The sequence below is a fragment of the Colobus angolensis genome, unplaced genomic scaffold (assembly GCF_000951035.1).
Source record: "Colobus angolensis palliatus isolate OR3802 unplaced genomic scaffold, Cang.pa_1.0 Scaffold318, whole genome shotgun sequence".
Lineage (NCBI taxonomy): Eukaryota > Metazoa > Chordata > Mammalia > Primates > Cercopithecidae > Colobus > Colobus angolensis.
Genome location: NW_012116466.1, coordinates 655,951 through 679,546, shown reverse-complemented (window position 1 = coordinate 679,546; position 23,596 = coordinate 655,951). Strand labels below are relative to the sequence as shown.

Genomic DNA, 23,596 nt, shown 5'->3' with positions numbered 1-23,596 from the left:
GTTAGCCAGGATGGTCTCGATCTCCTGACCTCGTGATCCGCCCGTCTCGGCCTCCCAAAGTGCTGGGATTACAGGCTTGAGCCACCGCGCCCAGCCAGCATCTATATTTTTTAATGCTGTCCAGGTAACTCTTATGTGTAATGGAAATTACACATAATTCCAGTTTTACTGAAAAACAGAAGAGAAAACTTAGTCCTGCAATTACTTGCAATTTTTACTATGAATTCTTCTGGCATTCTTACTGTATTTCTGTTAACTTATTTGTATACGATTACATTATTTTTAACCTTTTTTCTGGATTTGTTTATGTTTGTTAAATATACAAAAAATTATCCAAAATGGTAACTCAGCTCAATGATACATCACAAAACAAACAAACATTTAACCATTGCATACCCTAATAAGTAAAATTTAAAGAATAGAACATTGTTAGCACCTTGCAAAATGCCAATCCTAATCACTGGCCTACCCAATTCTGAAGAGTGACTGATGTCCCTGAAGAGTGACTTTGATGATAATCACTTACTTGCTTTTCTTCATACTTTAACCACCTAAGCAGGCATCCATAATTTAGTTTTGCCAGGTTTTAAAAGCATTATATAAATGGATTGTACTGTACATATTCTTCTGCATATGACTTCTTTTACTCTATGTTTGTAAGTGTTGTCCGTGTCCTCGCATGTAGCTGTGGTTTGTTCATTTTCATTGCTATCTAGTAGTTCATGGTATTAATATGTAAAAATGTATCCATTTCAATGTGACTGGGCATTGTGATTTGCAGTTTGCACCTGTTGTAAATGCTCCTATCAGTATTATGGTACAATTGTGCATGTCTCTTGGTGGGTGGTGCCTACATTTCTGTTCGATGTATACCTATGCGTGGAATGGCTTGGTCCTAGCGTGTGTATATGTCCAGCTTTGATACCGCTAAACAGTTTTCCAAAGTTCCTATACTTGTTTACACCCCCACCAAGAGTGCATGAAAATTCGAATAGTTTACAAATGCTTGGTGTATTTTGTATTTTTTCATTTTAGCCAGCCATACTGGTGGCATCTCATTGTAGTTTTAATTTGCATTTCACTGACAGCTGATTTTGTATGTCTATTTGCCATATGAATATTATTTTTTGAGAAGTTCCCGTTCAAGACTTTTGCCCTTGTTTGTCTTTCTTTGGTTAGTTCTTTTTGTGTCCTTTTAAGGCAACTTTTGCATACCCCAACTTCATGAAAATATTTTCTTATGTTTTCTTCTAGAGGTTTTACTTTTCACATTTAGATACAGGATCTCTATGGAATTGATTTTTGTGTGTAGTATGAAGTAAGGTCAAGATTTTTTTTCTTTTCTCTCTCTCTCTCTTTTTTTTTTTTTTTTTTTTGAGACGGAGTCTCGCTCTGTCGCCCCCGGATCTCAGCTCTGCAAGCTCCGTCTCCCGGGTTCCCGCCATTCTCCTGTCTCAGCCTCCCGAGTAGCTGGGACTATAGGCGCCCGCCACCTCGCCCGGCTAGTTTTTTGTATTTTTTAGTAGAGGCGGGGTTTCACCGTGTTAGCCAGGATGGTCTCCATCTCCTGACCTCGTGATCCGCCCGTCTCGGCCTCCCAAAGTGCTGGGATTACAGGCTTGAGCCACCGCGCCCGGCCCTTCTCTCTCCAGGGCTATCCAGTTAACCCAGCATCATTTATGGAAAATAGTTTACTTTTTCCACTGCACTGTAATGTCACCTTTGACATATACCAAGTGACTGTACATTAGTCTGTTTGTAGACTCTCTATTCAATCCCTTTGGTCCATTTCTCTACTCTTGCAGTCAAACCACATTGCTTACATTTCTATAGTTTATAGTAACACTTGATGTCTGGAGTGCTATGATCTGAATATTTGTGTTCCCCCAAAATTCATATGTTGAAATCCTAACCCCCAAGGTCGTAGTATTAGGAGGTCGTCCCTTTCAAGGTGATTAGGACATGAAGGTAGGACGCTTGATTTTTATTTTTGTTTTTTGAAACGGAGTCTCACTCTATCGCCAGGCTGGAGTGAGTGGCGCGATCTCGGCTCACTGCAAGCTCCACCTCCCGGGTTCAAGCAATTCCCCTGCCTCAGCCTCCTGAGTAGCTGGGACTACAGGCGCACGCCACCATTCCTGGCTGATTTTTTGTATTTTAATAGAGATGGGGTTTCACCGTTTTAGCCAGGATGGTCTCGATCTCCTGACCTCGTGATCCGCCCGTCTCGGCCTCCCAAAGTGCTGAGACTACAGGTGTGAGCCACCATACCCAGCTGGTAGGACACTTTTTGAACGGGATTAGTGCCCTTGTAAAAAGAGACCCTGGAGAGCTAGCTAGCCCCTACTGTTATGTGAGGACACAGCAAAAAGACAGCATTCTGTGAACCCGGAAGTGGGCCCTCACCAGACACCCACCCTGCTGGCGTCTAGTTCTTGGACTTCTCAGTCTCATAACTGTGAAAAATCAATGTCTGTTGTTCGGGCTACCTAGTTTATGGTTTGGTTTTTTTGTTTGTTTGTTTGTTTTTTAGACAGAGTCTTGCTCTGTCACCCAGGCTAGCGTGCAGTGGCGCAATCTCGGCTCACTGCAAGCTCCACCTCCCTAGTTTCAGGAAATTCTCGTAACTTAGCCTCCCAAGTATCTGGGACTAAAGGCACAGTGCCACCACATGTGGCTAAGTTTTGTATTTTTAGTAGAGACAGGATTTAGCCATATTGGCCAGCCTGGTCCCAAACTTCTGGCCTCAAGTGATCTGCCCACCTCGGCCTCCCAAACTGCTGGGATTACAGGTGTGAGCCACTGCACCCGGCTGAGTTTATGGTATTTCATTATAGCAGCCTGCATACACTAGAGCAGTCAGTATAAGTCCTCCAGCCTTGTTGCTGAGGATTACCTTGAGTATTCTTGGTTTTTCTCATTTCCACATAGATTTTAAAACCAGCTTGTCAATTTTCCAAAAACCTGCTGAGATTAAAACAAAAAAGACTTTTTTAAAAAAGTAAAAAATCAAAAGACTTTTTTTTTTTAGAGCAGTTTTAGTTTCTTAGCATAATTGAGCAGAATGTACAGAGTTTCCATATACTTTCCCCACTTCCTACCCAGAGCCTCCCTCACCAGTATGCTATTCCAGTGTGGTACATTTGTTATAATCAATGTGATCTCAGATCTTCCATTTTCCTATCTATAAAATAAAAATAATCCTTTTAGGGTTGTTGTGAGGGTTAAACGTATTAAAGCTTGTAAAGCAATTAGCACTGCCCCAATACAGAGTAAACAGCAAATGTTTTGTGCTTTCATAAACAGATCTATTTAAGTTGGCACACAAATTAAATATATTCTACAAGTTCTGTAAAATTTTTCTCGCCATGAGAGCATTTAAGATGGAAAAATATATGGAAACTGTCATCTGTTACAAATTGAAATTGTTACAATAGTTAATTCAAAAATGAGAATGTAGATATCAATCCAATTTTTACTTAAATTGATTAGAAATTAAAATAGGCTAGTGATAAATTGGGTGAGAAAAGTAATTTAGAACTGAAGACTTCAGTAACTTAAAACCTGTGTTGGAGCAAATCAAGTGCTTACCTTTACAGAGTACTAGGGACCCTTTAAAAAATCTTTGAAAAGCCACATTTAAGAAAACCAACAGCATCAATATACTACAATGAAATCAAGTAAGCTTTTTTATGCTTTCCCTTATAGGTGCGTGGAAGTGGTGAAAGCTTCTCAATATGTAGAGCTAGCCAATGATCTGGAAATAAACAAAGCAGTTACATACTTGAGACAAAAGGACTATAACCAGGTAAGTTTTAAAAAACTTTTCAGATGGAATTCCATATCTTAATTGGTCAAAGCAATAAAAACAGGGAAACTCCTTTCTAGAATAATGTTATCTGTGATTATTCTGAAGTTTAATATTTTTATTTCTATTTTATCATAATTTTCATTAAAGTAGTTTTAAACTTTCATTAATTTTTGTCTGTTGTTTCTTTTTTTTTTTAGACAGAGTCTCTCTCTGTCGCCTAGGCTGGAGTGCAGTGGCACGATCTCGGCTCACTGCAAGCTCCGCCTCCCGGGTTCACACCATTCTCCTGCCTCAGCCTCCCGAGTAGCTGGTACTATAGGCACCCGCTACCATGCCTGGCTAATTTTTGGTATTTTTAGTAGAGACAAGGTTTCACCGTGTTAGCCAGGATGGTCTTGATCTCCTGACCTCGTGATCCTAAAGTGCTGGGATTACAGGCGTGGGCCACGGTGCCTGGCCGTTGTTTCTTAAAATACTTTCTTTGTATAGCATGGTTGCTAAATTATAAACCATATTCTATTCCGGAGATTAACTTTACCCTAGAGGTTTTCAAAGTGTTCCCCAAAGCATAAAGTTTTTAGGAACACTGATTATGCTAGGGAGCATGGGAAGCCTGGAGCCTACCATTCTCACCAGAGCAGCTTCCTTGTAGTCTGTTTTATATGTTTGGTTTCCTCATTGACACTTCATTGGGAATGGAAGGGTCCATATGTGGCTATATGGGGTTTTAGAACCCTGCAGATCTCTCACTGGCACTGCTGCTCCCTTGCTACCTTGGGTGGGGGTAGAGTGGGTGCTCCCCCTTCAGCAGTCTCTCAGTTAGGACAGGGCTAACACAAAATCAAGAAGCTTAGACAGCTGTAAGAAAGGATAACCAAAGAGAGTAAACAGAATGACTTGATGTCCTAGTCTGTAACACCAGTGGTTAGTGTCATTATATGCCAGCAACTAGAAAACTCAGCTCTTTGCAGTTAGATCCAGAGAGCAAGGACCAGAGAAAGCTGTAGCATCTTTCCCACATCCTCTCCCAAGCCTGTGCTTTCAGTTTGTCTTCCTATTTAGAGAACTTTTTGCTCTGGGAGACAACAGAAAGGACTAACAAAGGAAGTGGGGAGAATACTATCTACTCAAAGAATGTGAGAGTAGGAAAAAGCAACCTTAGTGTTCATGAAATAAATATAATAATTAATGTAGTACTATGGGGTGGTTCCAATGCATATGTTAATTTACTGAGCTTAATTTTTTGAGCATTTACAAAACATTTGAAAAAGACTTTTCAAAGTATCTATCCTGTCATTTGATCATCACATCCTTGGTCATGAAAAATGCCTCCAGTGACTCTCTAACGTTGTTGTAATGCTTTTTATATGGAAGTGACGTGAATCAAATTGGTCTTTATTATCTTGCTAAAGTGCTATATGGACAAAAAAATTTTGTGTGTGACATGTACTGTAATAGATGACAAAATGGAGAAAACCATGTTTGCACAGTTTTCCTTTGACATTTTATTTTTAAATGATCTTTTTAGAAAGGGTTAAGAGGCCGGGTGCAGTGGCTCACACCTGTAATCTCAGCACTTTGGGAGGCCGAGGCAGGTGGATCACCTGAGGTCAAGAGTTTTGAGACCAGCCTAACCAATATGGCGAAACCCCGTCTCTACTGAAAATACAAAAATTAGCCGGGCCTGGTGGTGTGTGCCTGTAGTCCCAGCTACTCGGGAGGCTGAGACAGGAGAATTGCTTGAACCCAGGAGGTGGAAGTTGCAGTGAGCTGAGATCCCACCACTGCACAGAGTGAGACTTCATCTCAAAAAAAAAAAAAAAGGTTAAGAATGCATTGTCATAGCTCATGTTTTAAAACTATGTTTATTAAGCAATAAACACTCTAATTTTTAAATGTTAAAACCTATTGAACTCAGATCTTACTATCTGTGCTTTCCTAGCTATTCTCGTTCAAAATATCTTACGTTCCATTTGCATTTTCAAGTTTTTAATATCAATTGGTTTACTGATTTTTTTTTTAAATGCCATTTCTGCTTTCTTTTCATCATTGCTGCTTTCACTCTGTCTTTCTTTTGTTTGTATATTGTAAGTATTATGAGGTGGGTATAATACAATCTTAGTTTGAAAGAAATGTTATTAAGTGAAAAAGTTGACATATCTCATAATAATCATTTGATGGCAACTACTTTATTTACAATTCAAAGTGCAAAAGAAAAATGTATGTCTTCTGTGAGGATATAGTTCTGGAGTTAGCTCTAAATACTTTTTTTTTTTTTTTCAGGAAAAAGATGCTGAAATCACAGAGTATGGGTCTTTTTGATAATAATGGTGTTTGTAGCCACTTTTGTAATTGAAAAAATAGACTCTGCCAGAAAGCCCAAAGTGGATGAAATGAAGCCATTGGCCTGGAGGCCAGTTTCAGTATAGGGCAGGCTCAGCGGAATGCTGAAGCCGGGAGCTAGATGGCATCAGCTGGGAAAGGAGACCAGGACAGACATAGATCCCTTTTCCTCATTGTTTTCAGGGAAACAAACAAACAAGCTAACATTGTTTTTATTTTTTGTTTTGCCATTTTGACTGCACTTTTATCAGTTCCATTTATAAATAAACTTACAATATTCTACTTTTAAAAACAAGTATTTTATATAGATTTATGGACATGTAGAGAACAGTTATGAAAACAGCCTGTTTCAAAACAAAAACTTGAGCCAAAAAATACCCGAGAGTGTTCCTTTTATTAGAATAATTATGTCGCCTTTTTAGAATAGATCATAGTTTAGAAACGTATAATATGAAGTGTTTTTAGTTTGTCACATGATATCCGTTTAGGATGTTTTAAGTTGTAAATACCTTTGCCAAGTTTTTTAAATAATAGTTTTGGATTGCACTGTTTTTTGGATTCATAACCATTTTGGGAGAAAATAGATTTGATGTTAAATATAGCCTTAAAGTATTGTTATTAATGAGTTACAAAGTAGTATATATCAAAATTTAAAAATTTAACACATTTCCTTGACTATAATGTAAATGGCTGCTTCTAAAAGGAATGATACAAAGGACTATAACACTCCTTTTTTTAAAAAAAATTGTTTTTATTGCTTGTTAGCATTCTTTTTGTATTGTTTTGTGGATGTTGTAGAGAATAGCTTTCTTTTCCTGTACACTTTGGAGAGTTTAATGGGTATATGAGTTACACCTGTCCAAGTGCCTTATATTTCAAAGTAATATACCATTTATTGTGACACAGTCTAAAAGTGAAGATTAAACTATCTCAATTCTTATTTAAAGTGAAATGCAGCTTATAAAACTTAGAGATTCAAAACAGTGGTAGCTTTCATATTAATAGTTGTGGAGGTTGTATAAAGAATCAGTGAGGTAGTTTCTATAGGATAAGCAGTATTAGCAGCAATTTTTTTTAGGTAAATTTAAGGAACTTGTGGCAGTGTTGTAAGATCTTTCCAAGAAAGCAAATGATAGAATCTTTAAAGTGAGGATACCATGTTTGGGTTTTTCTTTTCCAGTGTTTACTTTGTAGAATTGTAAACTGCTGACCTAGAAACTTCCATCAGTTTTCTTTGAAGTCATCAAAAACCCTTTAAAAGAATAATTTGCTTGGCAACTTTGTTGTGCAAATAATACAAAAAAGGATAACAATTTACTCATATTCTAACCAAAGTATCTGAAACTGAATGTTTTAAAATCTTGTGTCCTTCAAAAAAATTGAGTCAGTGTGCCTACTGGTACTTCATTTGAGGTCAAACACTGAAGAGCCTACATCTCAGAATCTGTCAGACATTTGCAACAGCTGTAGCTGACAACCATTGTAAACGCTAACATGGTTACTTTTGCTTGTACACAGCTGCTTTCTAGGAGCGGGAGGCACCAAGAGTCCAGCGTCCTCTAATCAGTAAATGTGTTTTAAGAGGAAGGAAGGAAGGAAGACCCAGTGCCTTTCTCTACCTTGTTTTTTCTTTCTGATACTCTGTAGCAATTTCTAGGTTGAATACTCATTTACCTTTCATGTAAAGTGTCTGAGCGTTCCACACATCTTATTTGGTTAGGATTGTCTCAGACCTGCCAGGTAGTTAAAAACATACTTTCATTTCTCATGATTTAAAAATGTAATTATATTTGGATCTACTTTACATCACTTTTTGTAATACTCCCAGAATTATTTTCTGTTACTGGTTTTGAAAAATTCCGTGCCATTTTTCCTTCTTGGCCTTCTGAAACTCCAATTACATTTCTGTTAGACCTTTTCATTATGCTCCCATAAGTCTCTTGTGTTCTTTTCTAGGAACCTTTTTTAGCCATCTATTTTGCCATGCTTCATTTAGTCTGAACATTTTCTGGGACCTTGGCCTTGAAGTCCTGATTGCTTTGCTAGCTCTACAGTGCCTTCAAAAAATATTTTTAGTATTTTCTATAATCTTTCTAGTTGTTCTCCGTCAAAGAATGGTCTTCTATAGGCTGGTCAGTCATGGCCAGAAGCAGAAACCTCAGAATTATTTTGTAAAGATCAAATTTGATCACGTCTCTTAGGCAAAACCTTTCAAGGCCTCATTGCCCACCCCGTTATGCAGGATAAACACTCAGCTGCATCACATGACTCCCAAGGCTCATTATTATTATTGTTATCATATTTTTATTTTTTAGACAGAGTCTCACGCCTATGCCCAGTCTAGTCTCAAACTCCTGACCTCAAGCAGTTCTTCTGCCGCAGCCTCCCAAAGTGCTGAGATTATAGGCATGAGCCACCATGCCCAGCCTTCCAAGGCTCATTACTTACTACTGACCTTTCTTCCAGTTACCAGGCCTCTCTTCAGCTCTGTTGTCTTAATTATATTTTTAATTCCAGATTTTCCATTTTATTCTTTTTTATAAATTCTAGTTCTCAAATGAAATTCTCTTCTTGTAATCTGTTTTCTTGAACATGTTAATCCACCCCTTTTGTGCCCTTCCCTGGTTGTACCCTTCAGGAACACTGATCTTTTCCCCAACCATAAGCTTGAGTACTGTGGTATTATAATGGTGGTAACCTTCAGATATTCCATTTCTAGGCTGTAGAGATCTTAAAAATGTTGGAAAAAAAGGACAATAGAGTGAAAAGTGCAGCTGCGACCAATCTCTCAGCCCTGTATTATATGGTAAGTTTTTTTTACTACTAAGAGTTAATCATATTAGCACCTTCCTTCCTTGCTGCTCCTAGAATATTTTGTTTGCACTTACAGCATTGTATTTTAATGGTTTATACGTGCTATTTTAATGGTTAATCATATGCTAATATGATTAACTCTTTTTTGTATTGCTAATTTTGTATTGCTAAATTTCTGCCTGAGGATCATGCCTAAGGAGAAGTCCCAAAGAATACTGGTGGAGAATAGTAAGTGGACTGAGGTGTATAGAGGATCTGATCATGACAAGTGCCAGGCCAGGGGCTGAGTTGGCAGACGTGAGTGAGAAGACCATCTCTGAAGGAGAAGGGAGGGAGAAAAATTGTAGTGATAAGTATCACATCATAGATTATGGAATGTACAGCTGGAAGAGCTAGAGATGTGTTTCAACTCCTTTGTGTTATTAGTAAAGAAAGTGACAGGTTAAAAGATTTATGTAAGGTTACAGAGTATCATCTCTAACAAGCTTTCATTGAGCATCTACTGGATGCCAGTCATGGGACTACCAGAAGTCTAAAAGCTCCCTAAAGGGGACGTTCTTGTCTTCGAAACAAAGGAGGTAGACAAGGAAGGAAGGTTTAAAGTAGAGAACAATCAACTAACATAGATAATAAGTGCTTCAGAAATTCAGAGGAGGCAAAGAACATTCTAATTTAGGGCTTTCAGGAAAGATTTCATAGAGAGTTGGATCTTATAGGTCAGAATATAGAAAGGGGCATTTGTAGGGAGACGGGGACTAAACAAAAATACAGAGGCAAGAAAGTGCTGGGAGGGAGGTGTGTGTAAGAGTCATTTCTTTTCACCAGAAAATTCAGAATTTCTGGTAGGCTTTTTCTGAATATTGAAAATTGATTATAGGTAGGTGTGGTGCCTCAAGCCTACAGTTCCAGCACTTTGGGAGGCTGAGGCATGTGGATCACTTGAGCCTAGGAGTTTGAGACCAGTCTGGGCAACACAATGCCTGTCTCTACAAAAAGTTCAAAAAATCAGCTGGGCATGGTGGTGCATGCCTGTAGTCCCAGCTACTCGGAAGGCTGAGGGGGAGGATCCACCTGAGCTGGGGAGGCCAAGGCTGCTGTGAGCCATGATTGTACCACTGTACTCCTGTTCGGTGATGGATACCTTGTCTCAAAAAAAAAAATGTAGATTTTCATTTGTCACTTTGAGAACCTCTACGATTTTAAGGGTTGGAGGTTAGAAACAACTGAACTGTGTAATTTTTCAGTATCCTTTTCAATTCTGTCATTCTATGATTCTTAGAGGAAATGATCTGAGATTTAATTTTGTCCTGCGTGTAGAAGAAGCCTATAAGAGCTTTCCTTAGGAATAACTGTTGATGCTGAGGTGGCAGGGCCACGGAAGGGCCCAGATGAAGGCATGACAGCAACCCAGACCTCACCATATACCTGGGCGGTAAACTATTAGAAGGCTACCACAACTCCTTAACTCTGCCTTAGCCACTAACTCTCAAATTTCCAGCGTCTTGGGTTTTGCTTAAGTTTTGCTCAGAATAATGGCATAGGAATGGGCTTAACAGATTTCCAAGAACTGCCCTTATTGTAAGAATATTCCATTATCCCACCCCTTGTTTAAATTTACTTTCATGACCCAACTGCAATATGAAGCCTTCCTGACTCTCCTTGGCAGATATTCTCACCTTCCTTTCTGCTCCTAGAATATTTTGTTTGCACTTACAGCATTGTATTTGAATGGTTTATATGTGATTCTTCTCCATTAGCCCATCAGCTTCAGCTTTGTATTGTGCACAGTGCCTTGCTGATGACAGGTGCTTATTAAACATTTCTTTACTAACAAATGAGAAAAAAAGTCATGGTATTTTATTAAACCATGTTTCCAGTCCCTCTTAGAGCTTCTGATCTGTGCACCACTGAGAAGCACTGCTGTGCTGAACTGCTGTTGCTAGTGGAAAGGTATCATATCCCTCATATATGTAAAGATGAAGAAAGAGATCCAAACTCCTGGTTGAAGAATGACTCCAGTGCTTCAATCTGCTGGTAGGAGAGTGGTACCAGTTAGTTACATGTCTAGACGGGGGTGCTGATTGGGGGAAAAGATGTTGAGTTTCTTTTTAAATATATTTAAACATTTTTTGTAATGATAGAAACAAGTAGACAGGAGGTGTGTTAGTCTGTTCTCACACTGCTGTAAAGAAATACCCGAGACTGGGTAATTTATAAAAGAAAGAGGTTTAATTGACTGACATTTTTGTATGGCTAGGGAAACCTCAGGAAACTTACAATCACAGCAGAAGGAGAAGCAAGCACCTTCTTCACAAGGAGGCAGGAAAAGAGAGAGGGTGGGCCTTTGTACCCCCACACCAGCCAGCCATTGGATGTGGCCTGCCTCCCAAAAAAGGGTCATCTCTAGGAAGGGGGACCAGGTGCCTCTGTCTTCCACCCAGTTTCCAGAGAGGGCTGCCTGCTGAGGCTGGTGGCCAGTAGCACTTCCAGCAGCTCTGACGGGCAAGTCCACAGGGTGAAGCATGGTGTCTATCATGGCCATTAAATTTTGAATTTAGAAAATCACTAATGAATTTTTTTGACCCAATTCGTCACCAGATCTTTACGAAGTTTGATGACTGTGCAGGAGGAGACCAATAGAAAATTTAAAGAAGCAAAGAGAATTGTTAAATTTAATCAACCAAGCAGAGCTATTAGAGCATCTCATCAGCAATTTCTTACGCTTGGTTCTGAAGAAAATGGTTGTAATCAGAATGTTTTGAGGCCAAGTGATGGGTCTCCTATGTAGTTTTATATGATATGTCGTTGAAAGTATATTGTTGGTATCCGGCATATGGTTGTATCTATTTTCTCTTGCTGTGTAATGAACTGCCCCAAACCGTAGTGGCTTGAAATCACCAGGTATTTGCTTACATTCTACCCAGTGAGCTGGGTTCACCTGGATGCTTCTTTCACTGGGCTTGCCTGGCCTTACTCATGCAGCTGCCATCCTCTGAGGCATAACTGAGACTGGATGTTCCAAATTCCTACCTCATGCCTGTCACTTAGCTGAACTGTTGGCCAGGGCAACTCAGTCTTCCCTCAGAGCATCCCCAGCAGGGAATCCCAGCCTTCTCAGGTGGGACTGGGTTCCATGAGAACAAACCCCAGTACACAGGTATGTATTAGCGCATTGAGTTTGTTATTATTTTATTGAACAAAACAAACATGAGGGAGAATCATACCTGAATGAGTCATGCATGAATCCTGGGAGATGTGATCCACTGAAGTCATTATTGTAACAATCTACCACTGCCTGCACTCAGACCCCAGTTATTCATAGCCTTCCCAAGACTCTCAGAGTCTCATTCCACCACAGCATCAGGTTCAAAGGCCAGGATCTACATCAGGTCTGGATAGAAATGGGGCTTTCCAGCTGGGTTTGGTGGCTCATGCCTGTAATCCCAGCACTTTGGGAGGCCGAGGCAGGTGGATCACTTGAGGCCAGGAGTTTGAGCCTGGCCAACATAGTGAAACCTCATCTCTACTAAACACGGTGAAACCCTGTCTCTACCAAAAATATAAAAAATTAGCCAGGCATGGTGGTGCATGCCTGTAGTCCCAGCTACTCGGGAGGCTGAGGCATGAGAATTGCTTGAACCTGGAAGGCAGAGGTCGCAGTGAGCCAAGATCGTGCCACTGCATTCCAACCTGGGCGACAGAATGAGACTCTGTCTCAAACAAACAAAAAAACAAGAAATGGAGCTTTCTCAGGCACAGTTTCTTTCTTCTTGATCCAAAGATTTCTGAATGAAAGGACATGGCACTCATCCCCTGTAAGATACTCATCTCCAAAGCGGAGGGATGGAGGCACATCACAGTCACTTTCCTTAATGATTCTGAAACCTAGCAAAGCAGGTGTGGCCAGTGCTCCCCAGTCTGAGAAAAAGGAATATTCCTTGATTAGGGCCCAGCTCTGCTCCCTCGAAGTGGCCCCCTAATTCTTTTTCCTCTATGACTCTTGGCTCTGCCTTCTGAGAGCATCTTCCTTTTGTATAAGAAATAGCCTATGTTTCAGGAACAGAAAACCAAACACTGCATGTTCTCACTCATAAGCGAGAGTTGAACAATGAGAACACATGGACACAGGGAGGGGAGCATCACACACTGCGGCCTGTCAGGGAGTGGAAGGCAAGGGAAGGGAGAGCATTAGGACCAATACCTAATGCATGTGGGGATTAAAACCTAGATGACAGGTTGATGGGTGCAGCAAACCACCATGGCACATGTATACCTATGTAGCAAACCTGCACATTCTGCACATGTATCCCATAACTTAAAGTAAAATGTAAAAAAAAAAAAAAGAAAGAAAAGAAAGAAATAGCCTGTGTTTGCAGCTGATTAACTTTCTCAGTCTGTGTTCTGCCCTGAGACATTTGGGACACAGAAAGCTTTTTTCATTTTGGACTCTATCTGTGCCTTTAATCCAAACTAACAACAGTCAGTACAACTCCCCTAAAACCTTGGAGGGTTTTCTCTAAGTCTTGTTAGGATTTCCCACATGTCTCAACAGCTGCATCCATAATTCTTTTCAGGACAGACTCCTTCCCACTAGGTGTATAAGCTGCTGTGGAACAGAGCCTTGAAGTGTCTTAGAAGCCCGTTTCACTACCTGGGAGAGAAGGTCTGCTAGGTATGACCTTAAATCTTTGTGAGATGTTTACGAAAGGTATTACAGCCACACCTTTGAATTGTTCCCTAACCTGCCACCAGGTCCTACTTTGAGAATCTTGTGCCGCCACAAGAAACTAGAGACATGAAATAATTTTATTTTCTACCTTAGCGAGTCCTAGTTCTTCTATATTTTCTCGAAATTCTACCTGCAAACTGAACAGTTCTCTCCTTAGCTCATTTTTATCTTCCTATACCTGATCAGTTATATACCCAGTTAAAATCAGTTCATTGGCCCTTCAGCATCCTGCCTAGAAATTGCCTTGGCCACAGGGGCATATTTATCAGGTGCACTTCCTGTCCTCCAACCTACTCTGTGGGTGCCAGTTGTGTCAGTGCTTCATGGTGACAGTGCGGCTTGCTCTTTATCCAGCCTCTGATGATTCCTTCTGCCTTTGCAGGCTCACTCATGCTCCACCATCTCTCCAGTCCCCAACACAGCCCCTCACAGCTTTTCTCAGTTTTGCCTGCTGCGTAGTCCAAAAGACAATGTTACATGTTTTTATAACAGCAGCACCCCACTTGTAGGTACCAATTTTTGTTTCAGAGTTCAATCAGAGTTCACACAAAAACTTGCACATGAATGTTCATGGCAGCGTTATTTGTAGTAACCATAAAGGAGCCTGGAAGCAACCCAAGTGCCCATCAACAATGAGTGGATAAAGGACATGTGGCCTATCCACACAGTGGGACGTTATTCAGCCTTTACAAGGACTGCAGCACAGATGTCTGCTAAAACATGGACGGACCTTAAAAATATTATGCTAAGTGAAAGAAGTCAGACACAAAAGACTGCATATTTTATGATTCTATTTATATTTGGTGTCCAGAATAGGCATAGAGACAGAAAACAGATTAGTGGTTGCCAGGGGCTGGGGGCAGAGGAGAATGGGGAGTGACTACTAATGGGTACAGGGTTTCTTTTGAGGGTGGAAGTAGATATTGACAGTGGTTGCACAACTTTGTGAACCTACTAAATGCCACAGAATTCTACATTTTAAAGGGGTCAGGTTTATTATATATAAGTTATATCTAAACTTTTTACAAAGTTTAACCAAGGACGGTCACTGTGAGTGACGTGGGAGAAGGGGCATGGCAATTTAATGTTACACAGTTGTGAAGGAGCCCTGGTGGTGACGGTGTAGTAGGGGAGCTGGAGATCTGAGGAGGAATCATCATCAGTCAGTGAGTGGCCGCACACATCCAGCTGCCACAGTAGAACCCAGAGGGCCTTCATGGGGAGTTCTGTGGGAAGCAGATACCTCTGTGCAGCTGCCTCCTCTGGGGGCCACAGCCAAACCCTGTCATGGAGCAGGGATGGCATAGTCAGGAAGAAGAGCTGCCCATGGAGTGGAGTGAGTGAGGAGAAGCTGGTACCCATGGACACTTCTGCATCAGTCCTGCATCTGATGACAAGAAAAAGCCTTCCAGAGACTAAAGGCCACTGCTTCAGGTCTGCATTCTAGATGTCATACAAGTTCCTCTTTTGGCCAAGTCTAGACAAGAGCCTAATAGTGAAGGAGCTTCTTAGAAATGTAGTTCCTGGGTTAACCAAGCTGACCTGGCACAGATGGTCATGATGTTTAAGAACAGAGGTTCCTGTAGCTCACGTGAATAATTGAATGATGGCAAGGCCCTGACAGAGCATTTGGCATGGAGACGGAAAAAAACAATGGATTGCCACCAGTGCAGAGACCTAGTAGGTGACGCAGCCAGTGTGCTAGGGGCAGGAAGGGTAGTGCTTTTGTGGCAGCTATTTCAGGGCTTCCAGTGGGAGGGGGAGCGCTGCAGCAAATGGTGACATGGAATTTGGGCGTTGAGCATGGAACCACCTACATATAAATAGTGTTGTTATTCTAACCATGAGACTGGAGAAGTCAATCACCAGAAGCTTGGGTGGTTGGGCTTGATGAGTAAAACCCGTATGTAGACTCAGACTGTCAAGACCACGATATGTAAAATATTTTGGTTCATTATATTTGTAATCTCAGAAAGTCTATTTATTATGTCTATAATCTCAGAACAGTCAGAAAAAGTATTTCATGAAATTCAAATACTTTGTATATGTATTTTACTTAGGGAAAGGATTTTGCACAAGCCAGCAGCTATGCAGATATAGCTGTGAACTCTGATAGATATAATCCAGCAGCTCTTACTAATAAAGGGAATACAGTTTTTGCAAATGGTGATTATGAGAAGGCCGCTGAATTCTATAAAGAGGCTCTAAGAAATGATTCTTCTTGTACTGAAGCGCTTTATAATATTGGTAAGTGAAACAAGACGAAATTGCTTTTTAAATTATTTATTTTTTGCTTTGTATTTGTTTTTGTTTTGTTTTGCTTAAAGAGCTCGAACACATTAGGAGGAGGAGTTGACTTCCTTCTAACAGAAAATTGAAGACTACTGCCTCTTAGATTATAGTTTATTTTAATGGAATTAATGATTCAAGAGTTATGCACTGCAAAATTTGGATCAGGCTTGCTATACTGCCCTCTAAAAAGGCTTTTCCATCACAGTGTATAATCCTAATTTCCCAAATTTCTGCTAATACTGGATATTATCATTCTTTTTAACTTTTGCCAAGCCGATAGATGGGAAAAAATCCCATTTGCTTACTTTTTAATTATGAACAATTTCAAACATACATAAAAGTACACACAAGAAATAAATACCTGTGTACCTATCACCCCAGTTTAACACATTTTCACATTTTGCCATCCTTACTTCAGATTTTGTTTTTAATAAGCCAAATATTAGAAGCCATGGAGTCTTACCACCATCACATTCTCCTCCCTGCCTTTCAGAGGTTGCCTAAAATGGGGCATCATCATCCCGGGCATGAATATCACCCCGGGCATGAATTTGCAGTTTTGCAAACGCATGTCCGTGCAGTACTGGGTCTTGTCTCTTGGATTCTTAATAACGTTTCTTCTGAAGTTTTCTTCTCCCTGCCTAGGTATTTTTTGCTTTCTTTGGTTTGCTTATTTTATTCTCCTTTCTATGTTATGTCAGGAGTTTATGGCTAAAAACTGAGTGGACTCTCTAGGTCCATGAAGGAGATTGATGGGTTGGTACTCTGCTGTAGGGCATCTGTCTGGTCTGTTCTGTTTAGCTGGAGACCTGCCCATAAGTCAATTGTATCTTTCCTCCCAGAAAAGACTCTTTAATCTCCTGCCTGAAGGAGGAGGGAAGGCCTACTGCCAACCTTGAAGAACAGGGGAGGCAAGAAGGAATTAGCCATTTTAGGTGGAGTCTGGGAGAGCCTCATTGAGAATGTATGTTTCAAGTCACTGAAGGAAGGGAGGCTATGACCACTTGGGTATCTGGGAAGAGAGCATTGAAGAGAGGACAAAGGTCTTCATGCAGGAGCTTGCTTCCTAGATATATCCTTATTTATTTGTTTTGTAACTATTAATTTCTCCTTTCTCCATTGCTTAGGTTTTAACTTTGTTTCTTATTTCTTCTATGGAAGAATTGTTTTATTATTGATATAGTAAAATTTATCTTTTTTTTTTTTGAGACTGAGTCTCACTCTGTTGTCCAGGCAGGGGTGCAGTGGCATGATCTCAGCTCACTGCAACCTCCGCCTTCCAGATTCAAGTGATTCTCCTGCCGTAGCTGGAACCACAGGCACGCTCCACTATGCCAGTCTAATTTTTTGCATTTTTAGTAGAGACAGGGTTTCACCGTGTTGGCCAGGCTGGTCTCAAACTCCTGACCTCAAGTGATCCACCTGCCTCGGCCTCCCAAAGTGATGGGGTTACAGGCATGAGCCACCACGCCTGGCCAAATTTGTCATTTTAAAAAATTGTGTTTATTGCTTTATTCATTTGTTTATTGCTTTATGAAGCCCTTCTTACCTTAAGATTATAAATCATTTTTCTATATTTTCTTTTCATACTCTTCTTATAGCTTTGTTTTTTCTGTTGAGTTTCAAAATTTTGAGTTCATTTTTTATGAAATAAGAATCTACATTTAAAAAAATTAATGGCCGGGTGCAGTGGCTCACGCATGTAAATCCCAGCACTTTGGGGGGCCGAGGCGGGCGGATCACAAGGTCAGGAGATGGAGACCATCCAGACTAACACAGTGAAGCCCTAATCTCTACTAAAAATACAAAAAATTAGCTGGGCATGGTTGCAGGCACCTATAGTCCCAGCTACTCGGGAGACTGAGGCAGGAGAATGGCGTGAACCCGGGAGGCGGATTTTGCAGTGAGCCAAGATCAGCCACTGCACTCCAGTCTGGACGAAAGAGCAAGACTCTGCCCCTCCCCCCCACAAAAAAATAATAGTAATGTATAGTCAGTTGTTCTGGCACCACTTATTACTAGCATTTTCCTCCCCACTGATTTTAAATGTCTTTAAACTCTATAATTGAGTGCATTTCTGAACTATTTGTTCTGTTCTCTTGGTCTGTTTGTCTATTCCTGCCCCCCACCACACTTTTAAAATCACTGAAGCTTTGTAGCATCTTTTGGTGTCTGCCAGTGGAGAATCCCCACCCTAACATTATTCTTTATAAACATTCTCAGTTGGCCGGGTGTGGTGGCTCATACCTGTAATCCCAGCACTTTGGGAGGCTGAGGCAGGTGGATCTCTTGAGGCTAGGAGTTCCAGACCAGCCTGAGCAATATGGCAAAATCCCGTCTCTACTAAAAAGACAAAAAATTAACTGGGCGTGGTAGCACACGCATATAATCCTAGCTACTTGAGAGGCTGAGGTAGGAGAATCACCTGGGCCTGGGAGGTCGAGGCTGCTGTGAGCCATGTTTGCGCCACTACACTCCAGCATGGGCAGCAGGAGTGAGACCCTGTATCAAAAAACAAAAACCTCAGTTCGTCTTCATTTTCTCTTCTGGATAAATATTTACATATATTTTGAGATTTATTCTGTTAACTTTAAATAAATTAATACCAATAATGATGCTTATAGGTTTTCTTTTTTTTCTTTTTCTTTTTTTAAGGCCTTACCTATGAGAAACTAAATCGGCTGGATGAGGCTTTGGACTGTTTCCTGAAACTTCATGCAATCCTACGAAATAGTGCGGAAGTTCTTTACCAGATAGCAAATATGTATCTTATTAGAAAAACTTAGGGACAGTTATTAATTCTCTCAATTTGTGATTGAAGATCAATTATTAAATAAGTTTAATGAAGTAATTGAGGATAATATTTGAAGTAAGTGATGAGGATAATCTAACTAGCAGATTATCATGTGATAAAAAAATCATTTGAGTAATGCTATTTTAAAATGTCATTTGCTTTGAAAGAGGAATTAATGGTTAAAACTATTATTTATTAAATTTTGAAAATAACTGAAGTAATTATGACATTTGGGTACATATAAGCCATTCCTTGAAAGTCAGTTTGGTGCTTTAGAACATTGTATTAATTCTGAAGCTTGTAGGGTATCATTGAAGCACTAACTTACTAAATAAAATACTGTTCATTACTGATTCATACTATTGATTGAGTTTGGATAATTTTTCTTATTTTTTTAACTGACCTGTGGCTATAATGAGGTGTCCAAAGACTGTTACCCTCTAAAATTACATAATTCTTCATATGAACTCATTCATTCATTCTGTTCATTTAATAGTCATTTATTGAATGTATACTATGTGTATCAGTATTATGTTTCAAACTCAGGGGACTGTAGAACTATAAAATGTTGCCCTCACATCAGTTTCTTCCACAACACGTAGCTTTCTTAATAAGCCCTGCTCTTGGTTAAAAAAGCAGAAATGTATTAATGTTTTTAATGCTTTTCATGCTATTTGAAAAGCACTTTAATTTCTCTCCTTATTTTAGTAAGCTTTGGCCACAACATTGGGAAGCGTTAAACATCTTAGGTGGGTTTTCAGGTTACTGTTATCTTGATTTAAATTTTATACAAATATGTTTAGAAAATTGTGTATATTGTGAGGTGTACCATTAATAATTTTAAGTATCATCTGCTGTACTTTTGATAAAGAATTTTATTTAAAAATTTTAGTTTTAAGCCAGGCACAGTGGCTCATACCTGTAATCCCAGCACTTTGGGAGGCCGAGGCAGGCGAATCATTTGAGGTCAGGAGTTCGAGACCAGCCTGGCCATCATGGTGAAACCCCATCTCTACTATAAATACAAAAATTAGCCAGGTGTTGTGGCAGGCGCGTGTAATCCCAGTTACTCCCAAGACTGAGGCAGGGGAATCACTTGAACCTGGGGGGCAGAGGTTGCAGTGAGCCAAGATAGTGCCATGGCACTCCAGCCTGGGTGCAGAGCTGGACTGCCTAAAAAAAAAAAAAAAAAATTAGTTTTAGATCAGATAGCATCATAGTTACTCCTGGTAGTCTTTTTGTTCTGTTTTGTTCATTTAATTTCTCTGAAACTGGCAGTGTCATTATCTTTTACTACCCAGTTTATGATCAGCTAGGATCAAGTCAAGCAATTGATATATTTGAGACTGAGTACATTTCCATTTTTTTTTTCTTGTGGTATCATACTTGTTATCATTAAAAACAGTAGATTTTTCTGGTATCACACTTGTCACCATTGAAAACAGTGCTTCTTTTTCAATAAACTTTGGATTGGAATATCTTCATTTCACTGAGATACCTAATATGTATAAAATAAATAGTAATTAGTCAAAAAGTATTGGTATGAATAAATTATTTGTATATACACAGAAGACTTAGTAGGTACTAAAGAAAGCTACAGAAAAAAAAAAAAAACCCACTATCCTTGGGTTTATAATCTAATTAGGGAAAACTCACAGGAAAAACACATGAAAGTAATTCCCTTAATATGCTGAACATGTTAAGAGAGAGAGAATAACTGGATGCAACATTCAGGACATTTTTATTAAGGACAATTTTTGGACAATACTTTGAATAATTCTGCCAGAAATTTGGGAGTTGATCTTAGTGGATAGTAATGAAGGAAAAGGGAAAGCAGGCTATATGTAGGGAGTAAGAATGTTACCTCCACAGTACTGCTGCATTCCATCTCCACCCCTGAGAAATCCAGAGGAAACAATATACAATAGCACATTACTGTAGGCTAAGAAATATTGTTATTGTAATGTTTTTTAAGTTTGTTTATTGATTAATGAATTTAGAAAACGTGTTTTCCTTAACTGACGTGGCCTAAGATATGAATTAATGGAAAATCCCAGTCAAGCTATTGAATGGCTAATGCAGGTGGTCAGTGTTGTTCCAACCGATCCTCAAGTTTTATCTAAACTGGGAGAATTATATGATCATGAAGGAGATAAATCTCAAGCATTTCAATATTACTATGAGGTAGGTGTGTTATCTTAATTTCCTTCTGTGTTGTAGCATTTTATGAGTTGTTATAAAGACGGCAGCAAGGCTTTGAAATTTTAGAAGATCTTCCCAGTTTTAAAATGATTTATTTAAAATAAAGCATTCTTGGCAAATGAAATTAGTTTTTGTTTTGTTTTGTTTTGTTTTGAGATAGTCTTGCTCTGTCACCCAGGCTGCTGCACAGTGTAGTCTCGGCTCACTGCAGCGTCCTTCTCCTGGGTTTAAGCAGTTCTCTTGCCTCAGCCTCCCGAGTAGCTGGGATTACAGGCGCCCGCCACCACGCCCAGCTAATTTTTGTATCTTTAGTAGAGGGACATTTCACCGTGTTGGCCAGGCTGGTCTCGAACTCTTGACCTCAGCTGATCTGCCCGCCTCAGCCTCCCAAAGTGGTAGGATTACCACCACGCCAGGCCTGAAGGTAGGTTTTTACTTGTTTTAATGAAAAAAAATGAAATAGGTCTGGGTGTGGTGGCTCACATCTATAATCTCAACACTTTGGGAGGCCAGAGTGAGAGGATTGCTTAAGACCAAGAGATCAAGACCAGCCTAGGCAACATAACAAGACCCCATCTCTAAAATAATAATGCTAAAAGGATAGGCGTGGTGGCCCATACCTTTAATCCCAGCACTTTGGGAGGCCAAGGAAGGCAGATCACTTGAGGCCAGGAGTATGTGACCAGCCTGGCCAACATGAGGAAACCCCCTCTCTACTAAAAATACAAAAATTAGCCAAGTGTGGTTGTGGCATGCCTGTAATCCTAGCTACTCAGGAGACTAAGGCACAAGAATTGCCGGAACCCAGGAGGCAGAGATTGTAGTGAGCCAAGATCACAGTTAGTACACTCCAGGCTGGGCGACAGAGCGAGACTGTCTTAAAATAATAATAATTAATAATATTAATAATAAGAAGAAGTACAAATTCATTTTTCTCTTGAAGCACGATTTGCATCTCTTTTTTATTCTTTTAAATATTTAATTGAACTCAGCTCATATATTGTTATAGCAGAAGTATTTACAGATAATTGAAAAATGTGTCAAGCAAAGCTTAGGTTTTCTAAATATTATATAATTTCAGAATTTACAAAGTACTTAGGACAGCTTATACTCCTTTATTAAGAAATGTCATATTGGATAAATTTATTCAATAGGTAAAGTATTCAAAGAAGTAAATTAAATGTTGCCATTGAAGTTGTATTGTTACATTCCATATATTTTTCCAGTCATATAGGTATTTTCCTTGTAATATTGAAGTTATTGAGTGGCTTGGAGCCTATTACATTGACACGCAGTTTTGGGAAAAAGCCATTCAGTACTTTGAAAGAGCTTCTCTTATGCAGTAAGTAATCATTAGGATTTTATGTTTAGTTAATGTCATGTCTTGAGTTTTTTTAATCCCTAGAATTAGTATCTGATAGACCTAGTAAATTTAAGAACAGATGTTGATGGACGGACATTCATAAATTATTTTTGTTTGTTTGTTGTTTGTTTGAGACGGAGTTTCACTCTTGTTTCCCAGGCTGGAGTGCAATGGCATGATCTTGGCTCACTGCAACCTCTGCCTCCCGAGTTCAAGCGATTCTTCTGCTTCAGCCTCCCCAGTATCTGGGATTACGGGCATGTGCCACCACACCCAGCTAATTTTTTGTATTTTAGTAGAGACAGGGTTTCACCATATTGTCCAGGCTGTTCTCGAACTCCTGACCTCAGGTGATCCACCCGCCTCAGCCTCTCAAAGTGCTGGGATTACAGACATGAGCCACTGTGTCTGGCCAAATTATTTTTATTTTCTTATGTTTTATTCCGTTTGACGTGGTATTTATTGTGATAAATATATTTCCCTTTGCATAGAATTTTAAAATATCCTCTTTAAGGTACTTTTCTTTATGTGTTTTTCTTACTCATACCTCAGCAAACAATTATTTCTTTATCAATGAGAAAATGACTATCTCAGTCCTAAGACAAAAGTTTCATTTCTAAAAGAGTCTTAATACAAAACAGTTTTGTTGATTTCAATTTATAATTGATATATATTAAAAATTAAAATGTTTTCAATGTCTTTAAGTGCATATCAGAATGTTTTATATGTATCTGATTCAAAAAAATTCAAAAAAATATATATTTTTATTGTACTTTAAGTTCTAGGGTACATGTGTACAATGTGCAGGTTTGTTACATACGTATACATGTGCCATGTTGGTGTGCTGCACCCATTAACTCGTTATTTACATTAAATATATCTCCTAATGCTATCCCCCCCACCCCCACAATAGGACCCGGTGTGTGGTGATCCCCTTCCCGTATGCAAGTGATCTCATTGTTCAGTTCCCACCTATGAGTGAGAACATGTGGTGTTTGGTTTTCTGTTCTTGCGATAATTTGCTGAGAATGACGGTTTTCAGCTGCATCCGTGTCCCTACAAAGGACACGAACTCATCCTTTTTTATGGCTGCGTAGTATTCCATGGTGTATATGTGCCACATTTTCTTAATCCAGTCTGTCATTGATGGACGTTTGGGTTGATTCCAAGTCTTTGCTATTGTGAATAGTGCCGCAATAAACATACATGTGCATGTGTCTTTATAGCAGCATGATTTATAATCCTTTG

General features: G+C 39.5%; 1 protein-coding gene across 2 annotated transcripts in view; it reads left to right on the top strand.

The window, feature by feature from the left end:
- IFT88 (intraflagellar transport 88) overlaps window positions 1–23,596 on the top strand; it is a 134,894-nt gene that overhangs the window by 57,017 nt on the left and 54,281 nt on the right. For both annotated transcript variants that reach the window (XM_011951333.1, XM_011951334.1), the window contains 6 exons: window positions 3,709–3,808; window positions 8,874–8,960; window positions 15,758–15,944; window positions 18,645–18,753; window positions 20,817–20,967; window positions 22,212–22,327. In XM_011951333.1, coding sequence (XP_011806723.1) covers window positions 3,709–3,808; window positions 8,874–8,960; window positions 15,758–15,944; window positions 18,645–18,753; window positions 20,817–20,967; window positions 22,212–22,327 — 750 coding nt within the window. The remainder of the gene's footprint in view (window positions 1–3,708; window positions 3,809–8,873; window positions 8,961–15,757; window positions 15,945–18,644; window positions 18,754–20,816; window positions 20,968–22,211; window positions 22,328–23,596) is intronic.